This window comes from Triticum aestivum, chromosome 3B (genome assembly GCF_018294505.1).
Source record: "Triticum aestivum cultivar Chinese Spring chromosome 3B, IWGSC CS RefSeq v2.1, whole genome shotgun sequence".
Taxonomy (NCBI): Eukaryota; Viridiplantae; Streptophyta; class Magnoliopsida; order Poales; family Poaceae; genus Triticum; species Triticum aestivum.
In genome coordinates, this window is record NC_057801.1 from 680,389,935 (window position 1) to 680,406,647 (window position 16,713).

General features: G+C 44.0%; 1 protein-coding gene across 2 annotated transcripts; it reads left to right on the top strand.

Annotated features, from left to right (window-relative positions):
• The first annotated feature begins 179 nt into the window (after window positions 1–179).
• LOC123071684 (uncharacterized) lies at window positions 180–12,222 on the top strand. Of its 2 annotated transcripts, XM_044495270.1 has the most exons (7): window positions 180–315; window positions 406–617; window positions 1,764–1,874; window positions 1,956–4,204; window positions 4,766–4,838; window positions 4,982–5,157; window positions 11,900–12,222. In XM_044495270.1, the coding sequence occupies exons 1-6, from the start codon at window positions 222–224 to the stop codon at window positions 5,129–5,131; spliced, it is 2,889 nt and encodes a 962-aa protein (XP_044351205.1). In that variant the 5' UTR covers window positions 180–221; the 3' UTR covers window positions 5,132–5,157; window positions 11,900–12,222. The 2 variants fall into 2 exon arrangements, with proteins under 2 accessions (XP_044351205.1, XP_044351204.1); XM_044495269.1 differs by lacking the exon at window positions 11,900–12,222 and having other exon boundaries at window positions 4,982–5,439.
• Window positions 12,223–16,713: the final 4,491 nt, after the last annotated feature.

A 16,713-nucleotide genomic window follows, 5' to 3' on the forward strand; every position in this document is an offset into this window, starting at 1 on the left:
GCCCGCGCTGTGCGGAATTGTTTCGGCCCAGCCCAATAGGCTGTAGGCGGGGCCTGGGGAAATCTCACGCTGCTGGGCCAGCCCACGTACGGAGAAGTAACGAAATGTCAGCACAGTGTCCCGTGCGGCGCCCGGGCGCGACGCCGCGCTCGGTTTGATCTGCTAAGAAGTTGAGCATTTTTTTTTGCAGTTTTGCCCCTCAAACTCCTCTGGGTGTTTCAATGCCGGCCCCCTTCTCCGCCTGCCGCTTCGCCGCCTGCTGGGTGGTCGACGCCCTCGCCGGCGACGAGGCCCTCGACTTCTCCCTCATCAAAGGTACCATCAGCACTGTGGGAGGACCCTCTGCCTATTCCGACCACCTCGACGCTTTCAATGATCTCACCAAGGGTTATCGGTGCTCCGCAGCGCTGGTGGGCGTCTTGCCGGAGTCCCTCGCGGGCGCACCGGAGGAGACGCGGGAGCGGGTTGCGCTCCGATGCCTGCAGGAGGTCGTCTCCCTCGCCGCCCCGGGCGAGGGCGAGGGCGAGGCCGCGGCGGCGGCGGTGGCGGGTGGCGGGACGCTTAGGGTTGATGCCACACGCCCTTGCGAGGAATTGCTGACTGAGTTGCTCGGACAGGTATGCAGCCCTTTTGTTACCACGTGCATTCTGGTGGTTCATAACTTCAAATTTTTGGTTTACCTTTTGTCATCACTGGAATAATACTTGTGTAGTAAAGTGATTGAAATTTGGTTCAGGCACAAAAGTATAGCAAGATGGAACACACCGTCTCTGCATTTGCTCCTAACTAATGTGCTAGTTAGATTAAATCTTGTCCAGATTCATGATGCAAAGTCAGACCACAACTCATAATCTTAATTCCCTCCTTAAAGAATGCAAAACATGCTCATTCAAGGTTGATTCATCCGGTGGCCGAAATGTAGTCCTTGCAGTTAAAAGTTGGAGACGACGGGCTCCACTATACAGCGAATCAGCAATTGATTCCACGGATGGGGCTTGTTATTTAGTTTTGCATTTCTTCCATAGGTGGTAGAGTTATGTTTTCACTGATTCACAAAGTGATTGTGTTTAGCGACAATAGCCGTGAACATAACAAGAGCATACTTTGCTTATTGTTTGCAGTATGTAATAACATGTGTTTACCAATGACTCAGAATATGGCAGCATTCTGACAGGCATCTCATTTTTGGTATTTAGTCAACAGTAGTGGGCTTTTTTGAGGCTGAAAGCAAGCATACACCTTTAATATGTTATGTTCTCTGTGGAGAACTTACTGCTTGTACCTAATGAGTTGTTCACTGATCCAGTGCTGTAGTTCACCAATGTTGCTAGGCTAGACGATGTTATTATTTGAGCTCATGTTTCTTGTGATATGGAACATGATTATATCCCTTGGCAATTGTGTCTCAAGTCATTCCAAGTGCCAACGCCCAACAGACATTACCTCAGCAAAGGGTATTCTAGCAAGTTATACGTTTACGATGTCCCTAAAGATCATAACAGCATCACTTTACAGTTGAATATTTAAATTCTTTAACTTGTGTAAGAAGCAGGGATGCCATGTTAGATATTGCACATCACATAATTATGCATGTTTCTAATGGTTTCACATATCCGGTGCTCTTTTATGATTACCTCTCCTTATACAAAACAATCATCATATGCTCTGGTGTCTTTAACTTGTGCTAGCTAATACATGCTGCTATTTAGCTAGTGCCCAGATGTTTTTGATTTTTTTGCTTTACATGAATGTAATATCTGCAGGTTGGGAGTTCAGGAAGCTTGGAGAAAGATATGCTTCCACCTTTTAGCAAGGATATCCAAAAGTTTATATGCATCAAGACACCGGCTTTACAAGAAACTTCTTTGGAGTTGGTATGTCAAAAAAGTTATTCTCAAAACTGAAAATAAAAGGACTCGCTTCACGTATGATTAATCTTCTTTTTTTATGTTCAGCTTAGAGAAGTGAAACCCGACATCACGTGTATGGTCCCACCGCCCCCAGTGGAGAAGGGTGGCAAGAACAATGGCAATGACCAGTCGTTGCCCAGTATCAACCCTGATCATCATGTAAATGCAGAGAGGCATGGGTGCCCTACAGATAGTTCTGATTTTCAGCGAGAGAGTGTAACCGATTTTGTCAACGGAACTTTCACAAGAAATGTGCAGAAGGATCCTATGGTGCCAACTCCCGATTTCTGTGAACCATCTACGCTGTACAGTAGGTGTTACGACCGCCCTCAAGAAGATACCATTGGTGTTGGTGTCAGTGTCAGATCCGCACAAACGAGTCCAAGTAGTGATAATAGAAACAGGTCCATTACAGCCGAGCCTGCTTCAGCTACCTGCAGTGCTGCTTTGCTTCGAGGTAATACTGAACTTATGTCAAAGCAGGTTGCGGCGGAGACTACCATGTCCCAAGAAAAGAGTCCAACTACCATTCTTCAACGAGAATCCTGTGGAGACAAGAACAAAAACTCATTCCACGATAATGATGGAGAGAGATCACATGGTAATGGCACCAACATTCATTTATCAAAGAATCTCAGCCATGAAGGATTGACCATGCAGGCTACGGTGGCTCCAGATTCTGACAGAAACACTGACGCTTTACTGGCAAATACATCTGAAACAAGATCCTTGCCTGAGTTTGTTGCTGTGGATGGTACAGGCGTAATTGCAGAACTACATGGCAGAAAAACTCGAAAGAGTTCACCGCAACATGACAGCAGTGAGAAAGCAAGTCATGTTTTGGATGAGGGTAGTGCTAGGATTGAGCCAGTGGAAAAGGATTCTGGTCATAATGAATGGAATCTACGAACTGCTGGTGTTGTACCTTCTGTTAGCTGCAACGGGGCTGTTCAAGGAGATAAATCTGAAACCAACATTCTACAAGAGAATGCTACAGGGCCTTCTAAATTGTTTAAGGAGAAAAATGATAAGGTTCTTCTGGAAGTCAGTTGTGCTGACAAAGCCAATCCAGCACTACATGATGATGGCAACATCTTGGTAAATAATACATCCGATGGTAGGAAGACTGCTCTAGATTCTCGCTGCAATGCGATGGAAACATCAAATGTGCACCGCTCCAATGACAGTCCCAGTGGGTTTGCAGCCACTTGTCTTCTATCATTGATGGGCAATATGCCTTCCTGTAGTCAGGATAAAGATGCCAATGGTTCCACTCAGGACTTTACGGAACAAGATTTGTGCATAAAATGTGGTAAAGATGGACAGTTGCTGAAATGTAGCAGCTGCTCATTAGTTTCTCATGAAAGCTGTTTTGGGTCATCAGTGACATTTGATGTTTCTGGCCAGTTTTATTGCCCTGTATGTTTCTATACTAAAGCTAGCGAAGCATATCAAAAGGCTAAAAAAACATATTTGGAAGCTAGGAAGAGCCTACCTGCTTTCCTTGGCACAAAGCAATTCCCAAAGGAACACCATGAACAATCTACTGGAAAACAGCAAACAGCTACCAATAGCAAGGATCACTCGAATGAGCATAATACATCCAAAAGGCAAGGTCAGTCTGAAGCAGATGTCCCTTCTCATAAGGGTGAAGAACCTGGTGAGCAGAGGAAAAAGCAGAGAACAAATGATACAAGTGATGTACATCCTGAAGAGGGTCAGCTGAATGGGTGTGATGCTTCCAAAAGGCAAGGTAACCATCAGTCCGATACATATAATCTTTCTCATAAGGAACCTGGTCAGCAGAGGAAGAAGCAGAAAACAAATGCTACAAGTGACGCTTGTCCTGAGGGCGTAATCGCTCAAAAGGCATCTTTTGGTCTGAATTGTGATATTGCACCCAATAAAGATTGTGTACTCCAAAATAAAAGAAAACAAGTTGAGCAGTCTGTGGAAGGTGCAGAAGCCCATGAAGATGGTAATGGCAATTCATTTTATGATGCGCAACATTCATCTCAGAATAGACGCAGTCCTGTTGCCAATCAGAGTGTTGAGGCTGAAAAACATGACAGTCTTACAAATTCTCACGACCCCAAAAGTTCCGATGAAATAGAAGCCACATCTTCAAATAATTCTGGCCATCGGTCGTCGCCTCCTTGGCGAAACATGAGACGCCACAAAGCAAGATCCCAAGAAAAGGAGACAGTGGTATCTTATAATTCTAAAAAAGCATTGCGATGCCAGGATCAGCAGATGCCTTCACCATCAAGCAAACGATATCAACCCAAGCGTTAGTAAGTGTTAGGAAGGAGCTTCATAAGCACTTCTTTCCCCGATCATGTTCTTTGGAGTACTTAAAAATATCTGACTGGTTGACCTATAATCAAACGACATTGAACATCTTCATTTAGACTTGTGATAAGTAAATCTCTATAGTCGATCTGAGATAAAAAACAGCTGTAGGGTGGATGTTTGTGAGACCGAACTTACTGAGTTCCAGTGCTCTTGCACAAGCACTTTCTATTATTTGTTCAGCACCGTAGATAGTATGATGCTAATTAGCTTCGAGATGATCAAAACTTTAGGAGATTATATCTCTAATCGGACTTGCCACTCTGTTTCATGATATTTGATATAGAGGAAAGTCAGCCTCTTTATTCAGGGTCAATTTCAAATCCGCAAGGGCTTTTGAGAATTCATGGTTACAATGAAGTTACATATGTGATAGTGAAGTTAGACTCTATTTAACTGAATATGTTTTCCAATTATTGTGAAACTTTATATATTTGGAAGTGTACATTATAATAGCGTCTGCTTTTGTAATTCCAGAAACTGAGCCATATATGTCTTTGCAGCTGTAATTCTCCTGCACCACCTGGAAGGCGCCCAAAGCTCTGTTGGACAGAAGAAGAAGAGCAAGCTTTGAGGGTATGCATACCCCAGGCTGTTAACTGACATTACTGATGCTAAAATCTTATGCCATCTTCTGCTAAATTTCCTATTTACTAACTTGTATGTAGTTGTGTTCTTGCTAGCATGCTAACATCACACCATTGGCTATTCTGACTCAGGATGCAATGCTAAAGTTCACCCCAAAGGATGATGCACCAATTCCGTGGACTCAGATATTAGAATATGGCAAGGATACATTTCACAGGTCACGCCTTGCGAGTGATCTGAGAGTCAAATGGAGGAATATGAAGAAAAAATCAGGATCCTAGTACTGATCAACTTTTGCCTCAAAAAGGTACTGACCATCTGGCACCTAGTGCAGCTATTGTGCCATGCTTGCCTAACCTTTCATTCACCTCTTCGAGCCAGCTCTTGTCCATTATCTTGTAAGACTGTACATAGTTTGTAATGCTGGCTTCTGCCCCATGCTCCTGGATGAAACATGTAGATTGCAAGCATTACATCTTACTAGGGGGCTTCATAAGCCTCTGTTATCTGTTAGTCTGTTGTTGTGGGTATAGGGTTATGTAAAAAAAACTGTAGTTTTTCCCGGCAAATAAGCATATAGTCACCGTCACAATTTCCAATAGGAAAAGGCCACTACACCATCTGGCACCTAATTACAAAACGAAGTTCCAAAGACAGCACCAACAGGTCTTCACACAATCGTGCCTATTGGCCACAAAACAACAAATGTTGAGAAGTTTCAACCTGGTCATGAAATGAGCACATAGGATTACCAGACCATTTTCCTTCCTCATCACCTCCCTAGTTAGGGGAGTATCACCAAAGAACTAGCCGTGGACAGGGGTGCGTGGGAGCTAGCTATCCATGTGCCAGAACCATGAGTTGGTTGCGAGATCTTATGGGTTTCAGTTCTAGCCTACCCCAACTTGTTTGGGACTGAGGGCCTTGTTGTTGTTGTATCACCTCCCTAGTTAGAACAATATCTTGGAAGAACCACCACAAGAACATTTAATTTTCAATGGAATTTCGGCATCCCTAATCTACTTGTAATGACCCCCAGCCATGTTACTCTCCAAACATTTATACATGGATTTAGTAGTAAGAATATATTTCTTGGCAAAAGCCCACCATATCTCATTAGGTTTAGGGTCAAGAGGAACGGTAGTAGTAGAAACAGGCATAGTGTTCCATTGCTGAGCCAAATTAGGAGACAATCTCCTTCCTGTTGATTTTTTTTACAGCACACTCAGGTTTATCGCAAATGCTGAAAAGTAGAGGGAACTGTTCACACATGGGAGGTTGGCTATTCAATGAATTTTGGTAAGTATAACAATATTACTAGGGAGAGGACTAGTTAAGGGAGACATGCAACTGTGCCCAGGAGGCTGAGATGTTCAGGTATGCCGACGAGCTCAAGGCCACCTGCACGTAGACTAATTCCCCTCCTGGATCCGTTTCGAAAAAGAAAATTCCCCTCCTGGAAATGACTAATTCAGGCAAATATGATGTGCTGGTTATTTCATTCTACTTTTTTTTTTAATTGAGGGGGCACACCCCGATTTCATTTCATTGAATGAAAGGAAACCGAATAAACAGAGTCATAAAAAAATTTGTTTCTCAGCCCCAGACACCCTACCTTGGCCTCCAGGGGGAGAAAAGACTAAAGAAGCACTATGGGAGAAATGGTTACCACACAGGGCTCCATCCCCTACCCTCATTTTCCAAGCAGTGACAGAGCTTAGAACAACCATACTATCCAGACAGAGACTACAAGATATTCCAGTGAAGAAAACTCAAAACATAGAAAAGCTCTCAACCCACTCCCAGTCAGTCTTTGTCATTGGCGCCCATCCTCTGCTCTTGTTGAAGAAGCCATTTGCAACATCAACCAACAACGCCGCCATGTCGCGCAGCTTCTGTTGCTGTAAGCCAGCCCAGTATGACATCCAGTAAGCTATTTGGAAAAACAGCACACTCGGATCATGCGGGTAAATGTGATGAAAAGTGGCAGCGTTTCTAGCTTTCCATAAATACCAGAATACCGCCGCTACACCCATTGCTACTGTTTGTCTCATCTTCTTAGGAAACATCTCTATCTAGCTGCTGAACTCTTCAATTTTGCAAGGAATATCATAAATAGCAGTGACATTCCTAACAACCCCCCACACAAACTTGGCTACCACACAAGTGCAAAAAAGATGCTCCACGGTTTCAGAATGATCACAGAAACTGCAACTTTTATCTTTACCTTTCCAGTTTCTTTTAGCTAAATTATCTCTAGTCAACACACTGTTCCTGAAGATCAACCAGATGAAAACTTTAACTTTTAGAGGAATCTTAGCTTTCCATAGATTTCTATGAGGCCAAGCTACCTGATTAGTTTTAAGAGCTAGATATAAGGATTGAACGGAGAATTTTCCTGATCTAGTTAACAACCAACTACACTTGTCCTCCTGATCATTCAAGGTTACACTGCTGCAGATGCTTTTCAGCTCATACCACATATCAGCAGTGTCCCCCCACAATATCCTTCTAGTAAATCTTATCAAGTTCATGTTCTCGGATAAGGCTTTAGCAACAGTAAAATTAGCACTGAAAGTTAGGGCATACAATCTAGGGAATTGCACACGGAGATGTTTGTCTCCCAGCCAAATATCGCTCCAGAACATAGTTCTCTCTCCATTACCCACTATTTTTCTACTATACTGTAGGAAAATAGGGTTGACTCTCATAATCCCTTGCCAAAAATGAGACTGCCCAACCTTCTTTTTACACCCCCTAAGAGTACATTTGCTCAGGTATTTCTTCCTTACTAAATCTTGCCATAGTCCATTATTATTTTCAAGTTTCCATATCCACTTACAAAGTAGTCAAATATTCATTATATCCAAATCTAAAACACCTAAACCTCCCATCTCTTTAGGTCTACACGCATCCTCCCATTTCACTAAATGATATTTCTTGACATCTTCCTCTCGCCATAGCATTCTTTTCATGTAGAAATTCATTTTCTTACTAGGTCCTTTAGGTAATTCGAAGAGAGAAATCATATAAAGGGGAATATTGCACAAACTGGAAGTAATTAGTATTAATCTACCCCCATATGATCTATTTCTACCTTTCCAAACACTCAATTTCTTCTCCATCTTCTCCTCAGGCCAATTCCAATCACTATTACATAGCCTCACAGCATTAGCAGGTAACCCTAAATACTTAAAAGGTAGTTTACCAACAGCACAAGTGAAAATACTAGAATAACACTCTTGTTTCTCTTTAGCCTCCCCAAAACAAAAAACCTCACTTTTATGGAAGTTAACTTTGAGACCTGAAAGTTGTTCAAACAGACAAAGAACCAATTTCATGTTCCTAGCACTCTCCAGATTATCCTTAAACATAAAGATAGTGTCGTCGGCATATTGTAACATACTGATCCCATTTGGTATTAAGTTTTGCACTAGGCCTTGGACCAGATCCAAGTCTTGAGCTTTTAATATGAGCAAGTTAAGAATATCAATAGCAATATTAAACAAGATTGGGGACAAAGGGTCTCCTTGCCTCAGTCCTTTTTCGTTTCAAAAAAAGGACCAATCTGGTCGTTCACCATAACAGCTACCTTACCCCTCTGACCCTCTCTACTGTCTGTTTGACCCATTCTCTATATTTAGGAGGGGAACCCTTCTTTTCCATGACAAAATACAGAAAATCCCAATTAATTTTATCATAAGCTTTTTCAAAATCTACTTTAAAAAACACAGCACTCTCTTTTTTCCTATGTACTTCATGCAATATTTCATGCAACACAATCACCCCATCCAGAATGTATCTACCTCTAATAAAGGCTGTCTGGACAGGAGCTACAACTTTATCTGCTACAGCAATGGCTCTATTGTTGAGCACTTTTGTAAAAAATCTTAAAAATCACATTTAGTAAGCAAAGAGGTCTGTACTGTTGCAAAGTCTGAGCATCAGCACATTTGGGAATAAGTGCAAGAACCCCATAGTTAAACCTAGCTAGATCAAGCTTCCCATTGTAAAAATCGCAGAAAAGATCTAAAATATCTACTCCTATGATATGCCAGTACTTCTGATAAAACTCTATAGGCAGACCATCAGGTCCAGGAGCTTTGTTGGTTTTCATCTCAAACACAGCTTTTTTTATCTCATCTAAAGTAAACTCTATCTATATCATCCAGTACAACTGGCATGTCAATTTCAAGGGAGATATTAGATATTTTCTCTGCAGGCCCAAATAAAGCTCTTATAGTCTTATAGAAAGCAGTCGCAAAAAGCAGCAAGTCTTTATCTCCTTGGATTACCTCATTACAATTATTATCAAGGGAAATAATCCTATTCTTTCTTTTCCTACTACTAGCTTTAGAAATAAAATAAGCAGTTAATGCATCTCCCTCTAACAATTCTTTTTCTTTAGATCTCTATAACCATTGGATTTCCTCTTATGAATCTTAGAAAGTTCCTCCTCCAGATTCTTACGTAAGATGTATTTGTCTCTAGTTAAACCTATATTCTCACTCTCTATCAATCTCATCTATAGATTTCGTAAGAAAAACTTTCTGTTTTTTGTAAAGCCACACGTAATTAAGGTTCCACCCTTGAGTGTTCTCCGAAAAAACTCTAGCTCTCTTTTGCCACTGATCTTGTAAAGACTTACCATAGTAAGAATTACATAAAACACCAATTACTACCGCATCTAGATCCTCTCTCAAAACCAGCACAATTCAAATTTAAAAGGTTTAGTTATCTTAGGCAAATTCAGACCAAAATCTAGTAGTAAGGGAGCATGGTCAGACAAAACTCTAGGAAGAGCTCTAAGGAACATCAGCGGAAAAATGCTCTAAAACGATAAAAGTTTCTCAAAAACTGGATTATCTTGGTTATTAGACCAAGTAAACAATCGACCATTTAATTCAACTTCCTTCATCTCCCAGTTCTCAATAATAACATTAAACAGATGTGACCATTTATTTAAAGGTTTATTTCTATTAGATTCTCCTCTTTTTTTAATGATATTAAAATCCCCTCAATAAAAATGGGAAAAGCATTAACATTACATATATGGACTAATTCAACTAAAAAATATTCCTTATCTTTTTTGTGTGGGGCACCATATACATTCACTATGTTTAAAAGCTCTCCATTTTTTCTATCTCTAACCAAAAACCTAATATGATGGCTGCCTTTTTCAGATTCTACAACATCATAAAAAACAGTGTTAACACCACACAGCAACCCTCCTGACTGTCCCACAGCAGGCGCAAACCACCAGGAAAAAGCACTACTACCACTTACATTTTCTAAGCAGCTCAAAGTAAATGATATTTTCTTAGTTTCCTGAATGCCAACAAATCTCAGATTAAACTCTACAATTGCATTTTTTAGAAAGTTTACTTTCTCAGGGTCACCCAGCCCTCTGGCATTCCAAAATAAACCAGCCATATTAGAAAAGTTTAGTTCCTTTAAAATATCCTTTACTTCTACTTCTAAACTTTCCAACCACAACACCCTTGTATAATTCCCTACTATCTTTTTTTCTTTGTAGTACATACAGTCCCTAGTCCAGCAATACTTCTAATAATACTATCTAATTCTTCATTATCTTGCTCTTTCCCTTCATCATCAGTAAGCAAATCCTCTATTTCCTCAATACTAAAACCCTCATTAATATTATGGTTATTAATCACAATATTCTCTTTGTTTTTATCGATGCTGGCATTATAAACAGAAAGTCTAGAAGCTTCCAAGTTCTTTAGATGTTCGACCTTATTAACTACTTCCTCAGCCCCTCCCAATTTAAATCCTAATTTAGCAGCAATATCAACTATCTCTCCATGAGCAGTCTCTAAAACAGAAGGTATACTAGCAGGAGAACTATCTTTACATGGGGAGGAATTTTTTTTATCAAACATACCTGGGATAGTCTCCAAGTTCTTGACCTTGGCCCTGTCCACGGCCTTATCCATTGAGTTCATATCACCAACGTTTCTTTGAGTCCTTCTTTCCTCATCCACCACTCCATATTTGTTCTTGTTTATGTCTTTTAGGCTCTCTCTCCAAGGATCTGCTTGTTAACCTGTCTTGAGTCAGATATAATTGAAACTACCCCAGCAGCTCTTGCAGGTTGAGAGTCAAGGACCTCCTCCTCACATCCGCCATATTCCTTAAGCACCCTCTCTTGTATAATTTGTGTATTTTCCACCATATCCTCTCCGAAGTCAACTTGCTGTTGAGAATATCCATCACTTGTGAAATCCATCCTTTCAGCATCAGCAGCAAATTCCCTGTTGATTTCCTCGAGCCCTTTTGACTTTGCTACTTTTTCCGCTTCCTCCTGTGCTTGCTTCCTTTCCAACATGTTTCATTCTACTGTTATTATCATTAATTTCTTATCAAGGATTACCGGTCCAGCTACTATTGTGGAGGTCCTGGATGGTTGATTTCAATCATAAAATAATAATGTTTTTTGTCTGGTAGATGTAAGGTTTTGACTAGTTTAATTCCAATGGTGAATGTTGTGATTTGTTACATCAGTTCCGGTCATTATTGATTTTTTCATTCACTCTAAACATGTAGCCCATAATTTTGTATTGCCCCTAAATGATGTAACCAACCCAGTTTGATTTCCTTGGAAAGTGCTTCTTTTAAGGGCAGCCTCAAGTTAAACCTTGAACTTCAGTATGTGAAAAAAAAACAAAAATATTTTAGTTAGTTTACTACTCCCCCTGTGTCAAAATATAAGACATTTCTTATATTTTGATACAGATGGAGTATTTGCTTCTTAGAATCTCTAAACGAAATACTCCCTCCGTTCCTAAATATTTATCTTTCTAGAGATTTCAACAAGTGACTACATACGAAGCAAAATGAGTGAATCTACACTCTAAAATATGTCTATATACATCCGTATGTGGTAGTCCATTTGAAATCTATAAAAAGACAAACATTTAGGAACGGAGGGAGTATGTTCATAGTGGATGTAAAAGGTAGGGAGCCAGGGAGGTCCTCCCTTTTTCGAAAGGAAATTATATTACTTTTTTTTTCTGAGGTGTGTGAAGAAATGTGGGGCCTTGATCTTGGTCCTACTAATGGACCCCAAAGGGCTGCTTCTGCACAAGAGCCCAGAGAGGAGGGGGGTCAAACGGCTTCATAAGGACTGGACAAAAGGAGTTAAGAGGGAAGTACCAAAACCAGCGATCGATCGATCAATCAATCAATCCAACAAGTCAAATGTAGGAAGGAGCAGCGCCCACATACATTTTTTTTTGAGAATTGCCCACATACATACATGTTGACTAAATTGAGCAACAGAAGGAAGAATGCCTGCATTGCGGCCTACGTGCACGAATAAAGGCCGTAGCAGCCGGAGCCGGGGCGCGCATGGCCCATGCCGATTAATTTCGAGGTTTATGGTGTTACGTGGCCTCTTCCCTGGCTCGCTCGTATGTATGTATGCTCGCTTTTGAGTGAGGTTCTTTCATCGGGCCGGCGTTGGTTGGTGGTGGCGCCGCGAATGAAGAGGAAGCTGCTGCTCCCGCCGCCACTCGAAAAGCCAGTCGAAAGCGACCCCGGCGAGGCCAGCCGTCTCCATCCATCGCCAATCATATCTTCTCCTCGGAGTAAAGACGACCAGCCCGCACTGCACGGATGGTGCACGGGTAAATTGCAAGGCGTGTTTGAGAGCCTGCGTACAACGATTGCTCGTCCATTTTTCCTTTCGGAAATGTTAAAAATCTGAACGGTAGATTTTTGGCACTAAAAATCTGACGATCAACGTCAGATTTGCCGTACGGAAACAGATAAACTTGTCGCTTTAGCCCTAAAAAAATTCTATACTACTAGTAAAAATCGCCATGTGACATAAAAAAATCAATAGAAAAATTCTCATGTTGTAGAGCGGGTCGGGAAAGGAGGCGAGCAGGCCTGCCCTTTGCGTGCCGCCGGCGCTGCCGAGCGGCGGGAGGGAGGGGGAACCTCGGATCTGAGCCCGGGGTGGGTTCGCAGTAGGGTTAAGGTTGAGGGAGACGCTGCCGAGGCTGTTGCGGCGGTGTCGCGTCTGTATAAGTTTCCCCGGGCCGCGTTCACGGTCAGGTGAAGCTCTTGTCTTCGTCTAGGGGCCAGCGGGGTGGAGGATCCCTAGATCTCATCGAGGTCGCGGGCTATGGGTGTCTGGAGGTCGATCGACATTGGCCGGTCGGGTCCTCGGATGGGAGGTGGTTGTGTGGAGACGGAGATTCTTCTTCCTGCTCATCGGTATGATTTTTTGTTGATGTTCCTCCTCTTACTCTGTGCTGCTGCTCTAGAGGGATGTCCTGCTTGCCCGGGTGGTTGGCCTGGCCGTGACGCCTGAATCGGATCCGAGTTCTCTTTCATTTGGAAGGGACACATATAGCGGTACTCAAAGCCATAGATGGGGAAGGCTAGCGCAGGCGTGCTGGATGCACATGTGTGTCCTTGTCTTTTCGGTGCCATGCGAAGAAAAGGGGAGCAGCGCGGCGGTGATTATGCCATGGTTGAAAATGATGACCTGCTTGGCTCTGGTTGTAGATTTTTTGTGTTGTAGGCGTCTTCTCGCAAGGTTCAGGAATGATGACACAGAATTCTAGAGATCTTCGTGCTTTACTAGTTGTTTTATGGCGTTCTTTGTTTTTCTGATTCTTTGTGTGTGTGTTAGGGTGTGTTTGTACGGGTCAAGAACTTTGCATTATTTCATGATTTCAATGCAACCATACTTTCTAAAAAAATAAAAATTGGCACGCGTGATCTGGCATCTGATTTATTATATTGAAGTCCTCTTTTTTTTGACGGTACGATCGTCCCATCCAGTTCACTAGAGTGTGCTGTGTCTCTGTTTCTTTTTCATGAGTTTATTGTTTATGGCTATATATGAAACTGATGCATGGTGACCGCGGCGGCGTTGATTGAATGCTTGGCGAAAAGATGCAGGTCGGCGGGGATCGGCGAGATCAGGCGACGTGGACGGATGGTACGTACGGCACGACGGTGCCGCTGCGGCGTGCACATCCTAGGCAGCTAGGGCGGCCCCGTCGTTGACAACGTACTAACTAAAAGCTCCCGGCTCCTGGCTACTAGTACGTACGTTGGCGTGGACTCTTGCTCACCTAGCTTGGCTAGGCATGGGCCGGCGCCACTGACAACCGGCTCGAGCGATAGTAATCGCGTTTGCCCAGCGAAAACCTCCTTTGCTTTGCTTGCTCAAGTGCGTAACCGAAGGCTCTTCCTTCCCGTCGATTTCGACCCGGGAAGAAAGTCGGGGTAGGATCGAGCTCCCTTTCCGCAGCTCCTCGGGTCTGTGTGATAAAGATGGATGGATACAGTTTGTGAGATCTGTACATAAAAAAGAAAAAGAAAAAAAAAGTGGGGCTTGGTAATGCTTGTACTGCAGGCAGCTAGCAGAGCGGCTCGACCGACCGGGTGAAGTCGAGCTGCAGCTTACAGATCGTCGACATGGCCGATTCCCGGCCATCCAACTCGGCTCTGTTACTACTACTACATAGTAACCGGCAACCGCAACAGAAGCGGTTTTATGCACGTCCGTTTTCCCCCATTAACTCCCCGCTGATTGTGATTGGGGTCGACGGCGACGCGCGCGGCGCAATCAAACATGCGGGGCAGAGCAGCGCGAGGCCGACCGCCCGGGACGAAAGGCGCCTCCGGTTAACCTGTGGTGCCGAATGGCCACTGACCACATGTCGTGCAGCTAGCGCCTGCCTGCGTTCGTTTTTTTTCTTTTTTGATTGACAGCGGACGGAGGGAGTATAGCATGTACAATTGTACATAGGCCCAGGTTACTTTCGTGATGGAAACAGTACCTGTACAATTCTGTACATGTCGTTTTCTTCTTTGGCGTGGCCTCGGGTCTGCCAACTATAACATCGCCAAGTGCTCGGCACATCCGATCAGATGCTCAACCGAGCGGGTACGCTAGTCTTTGAGTTGGGGGCTGTCAGGTCCTGGGCTGGCTGGTCCTTGGGCTGAGAAAAGCCACGGCAGCCCAGCTGCAGTTCCTGGTTGATAAGGGCATGGCCAATGGGTGGCCTCAATCTGCTGCCCCGCAGGTCCACGTAGGATCGGAGTTAGGTTTGGACTAAAATGTATAGCCTCGCACTAGCAGGTGTAGCCTGCAGAAGAGCCGGCCTCTTCGGTGTGAAAAGCGAGAGAAAGAAAGAAAAGGGCACCTCTGCTGATGCATGCAAGGAGAGAGATAGAGAGAGGAAGAACAAATACTACGCATGTTAAGGACGATGGGTCCCGCTACAACAGTGTGGCTACGGTTGGCCATAATTTTTTTCAAAACGGTGGCTTTCCTTACTTTTTGATTAGTTTAAGAGTTGAGGCAGTATCAGGGTGATGCTCCCATTGTACATGCCCTAAGATGGCGGATCGACTACCGACGTGGCAGGCAAGGCTGCTGCATCGCTCTAGGAGACTAGAGCTCTCTCTTTTCCCGATGTATTCCCTTCTAACCTATCAATGGAATGATACACAACTAGAGCTCTCTCTTGAAGACCACCCTCGCGGCGATGCCCATAAATGGCATGATTGCCTTAGATTTGCCAATGAAAATCCTAGAGGCAGTGATCAAGACCTGAAGAGGGTTCTTATGGAAGGGGCGCCGTGACGGGCATTGCCTCGTAGCCTAGGATAAGGTGTGCCCCCCCCCCCAAGGAGCTTGGTGGACTCGGCGTGCCAACATGGCGCTTTGATCGCGGTGGTCATGGTGTTAGGGAACGCAATAATTTCAAAGAATTTCCTACGATCACGCAAGATCTATCTAGGTGATGCATAGCAACGGGGGAGAGTGTGTCCACGTACCCTTGTAGAGCGAAAGCGGAAGCGTTATATAACGCGATTGGTGTAGTCGAACGTCTTCGTGATCCAACCGGTCAAGTACCGAACGCACGACACCTCCGTGATCTGCACACGTTCAGCTCAGTGACGTCCCTCGAACTCTAAATCCAGCTGAGGCCGAGGGAGAGTTCTATCAGCACGAGGGCGTGGTGATGGTGATGATGAAGATACCGGCGCAGGGCTTCGCCTAAGCACTACGACGATATGACCGAGGTGGAAAACTGTGGAAGGGTGCACCACACACGGCTAAAAGATCAACTTGTGTGTCTATGGGGTGCCCCCCTCCCCCGTATATAAAGGAGGGGAGGAGGAGGCCGGCCGACCACAAGGGGCGTGCCAAGGGGGAGGACTCCTACTCCCAGTAGGAGTAGGTTCCCCCCTTTCCTAGTCCAAGAAGGAGAAGAAGGGAAAGAGGAGAGAAGAGAAGGAAGGAGGGCCCCCCTTCCCTTGTCCAATTCATACTAGGCAAGGGGGGGCGCGCCACCTCTGGCCGGCCCTCTCTCTTCTCCACTAAGGCCCATTAATCCCCCGGGGGGTTCCGGTAACCCTCCGGTACTCCGGTTTTATCCGAAACTTCTCCGGAACACTTCCGGTGTCTGAACATAGCCGTCCAATATATCAATCTTTATGTCTCGACCATTTCGAGACTCCTCGTCATGTCCGTGGTCACATCAGGGACTCTGAACGACCTTTGGTACATCATATCACATAAACTCATAATACCAATCGTCATCGAACGTTAAGCGTGCGGACCCTACGGGTTCGAGAACTATGTAGACATGACCGAGACTCATCTCCGGTCAATTGCCAATAGCGGAACCTGGATGCTCATATTGGTTCCTACATATTCTATGAAGATCTTTATCGGTCAAACCGCATAACAACATACGTTGTTCCCTTTGTCATCGGTATGTTACGTACCCGAGATTCGATCGTCGGTATCATCATACCTAGTTCAATCTCGTTACTGGCAAGTCTGTTTACTCGTTCCGTAATACTT

Coding starts and splice junctions, on each gene's coding strand:
- LOC123071684 (XM_044495270.1), top strand. CDS start 222: ATGCCGGCCCCCTTCTCCGCCTGCCGCTTCGCCGCCTGCTGGGTGGTC. Junction 618..1,763: donor TGACTGAGTTGCTCGGACAG/GTATGCAGCCCT, acceptor TAATATCTGCAG/GTTGGGAGTTCAGGAAGCTT. Junction 4,839..4,981: donor AAGAAGAGCAAGCTTTGAGG/GTATGCATACCC, acceptor ATTCTGACTCAG/GATGCAATGCTAAAGTTCAC.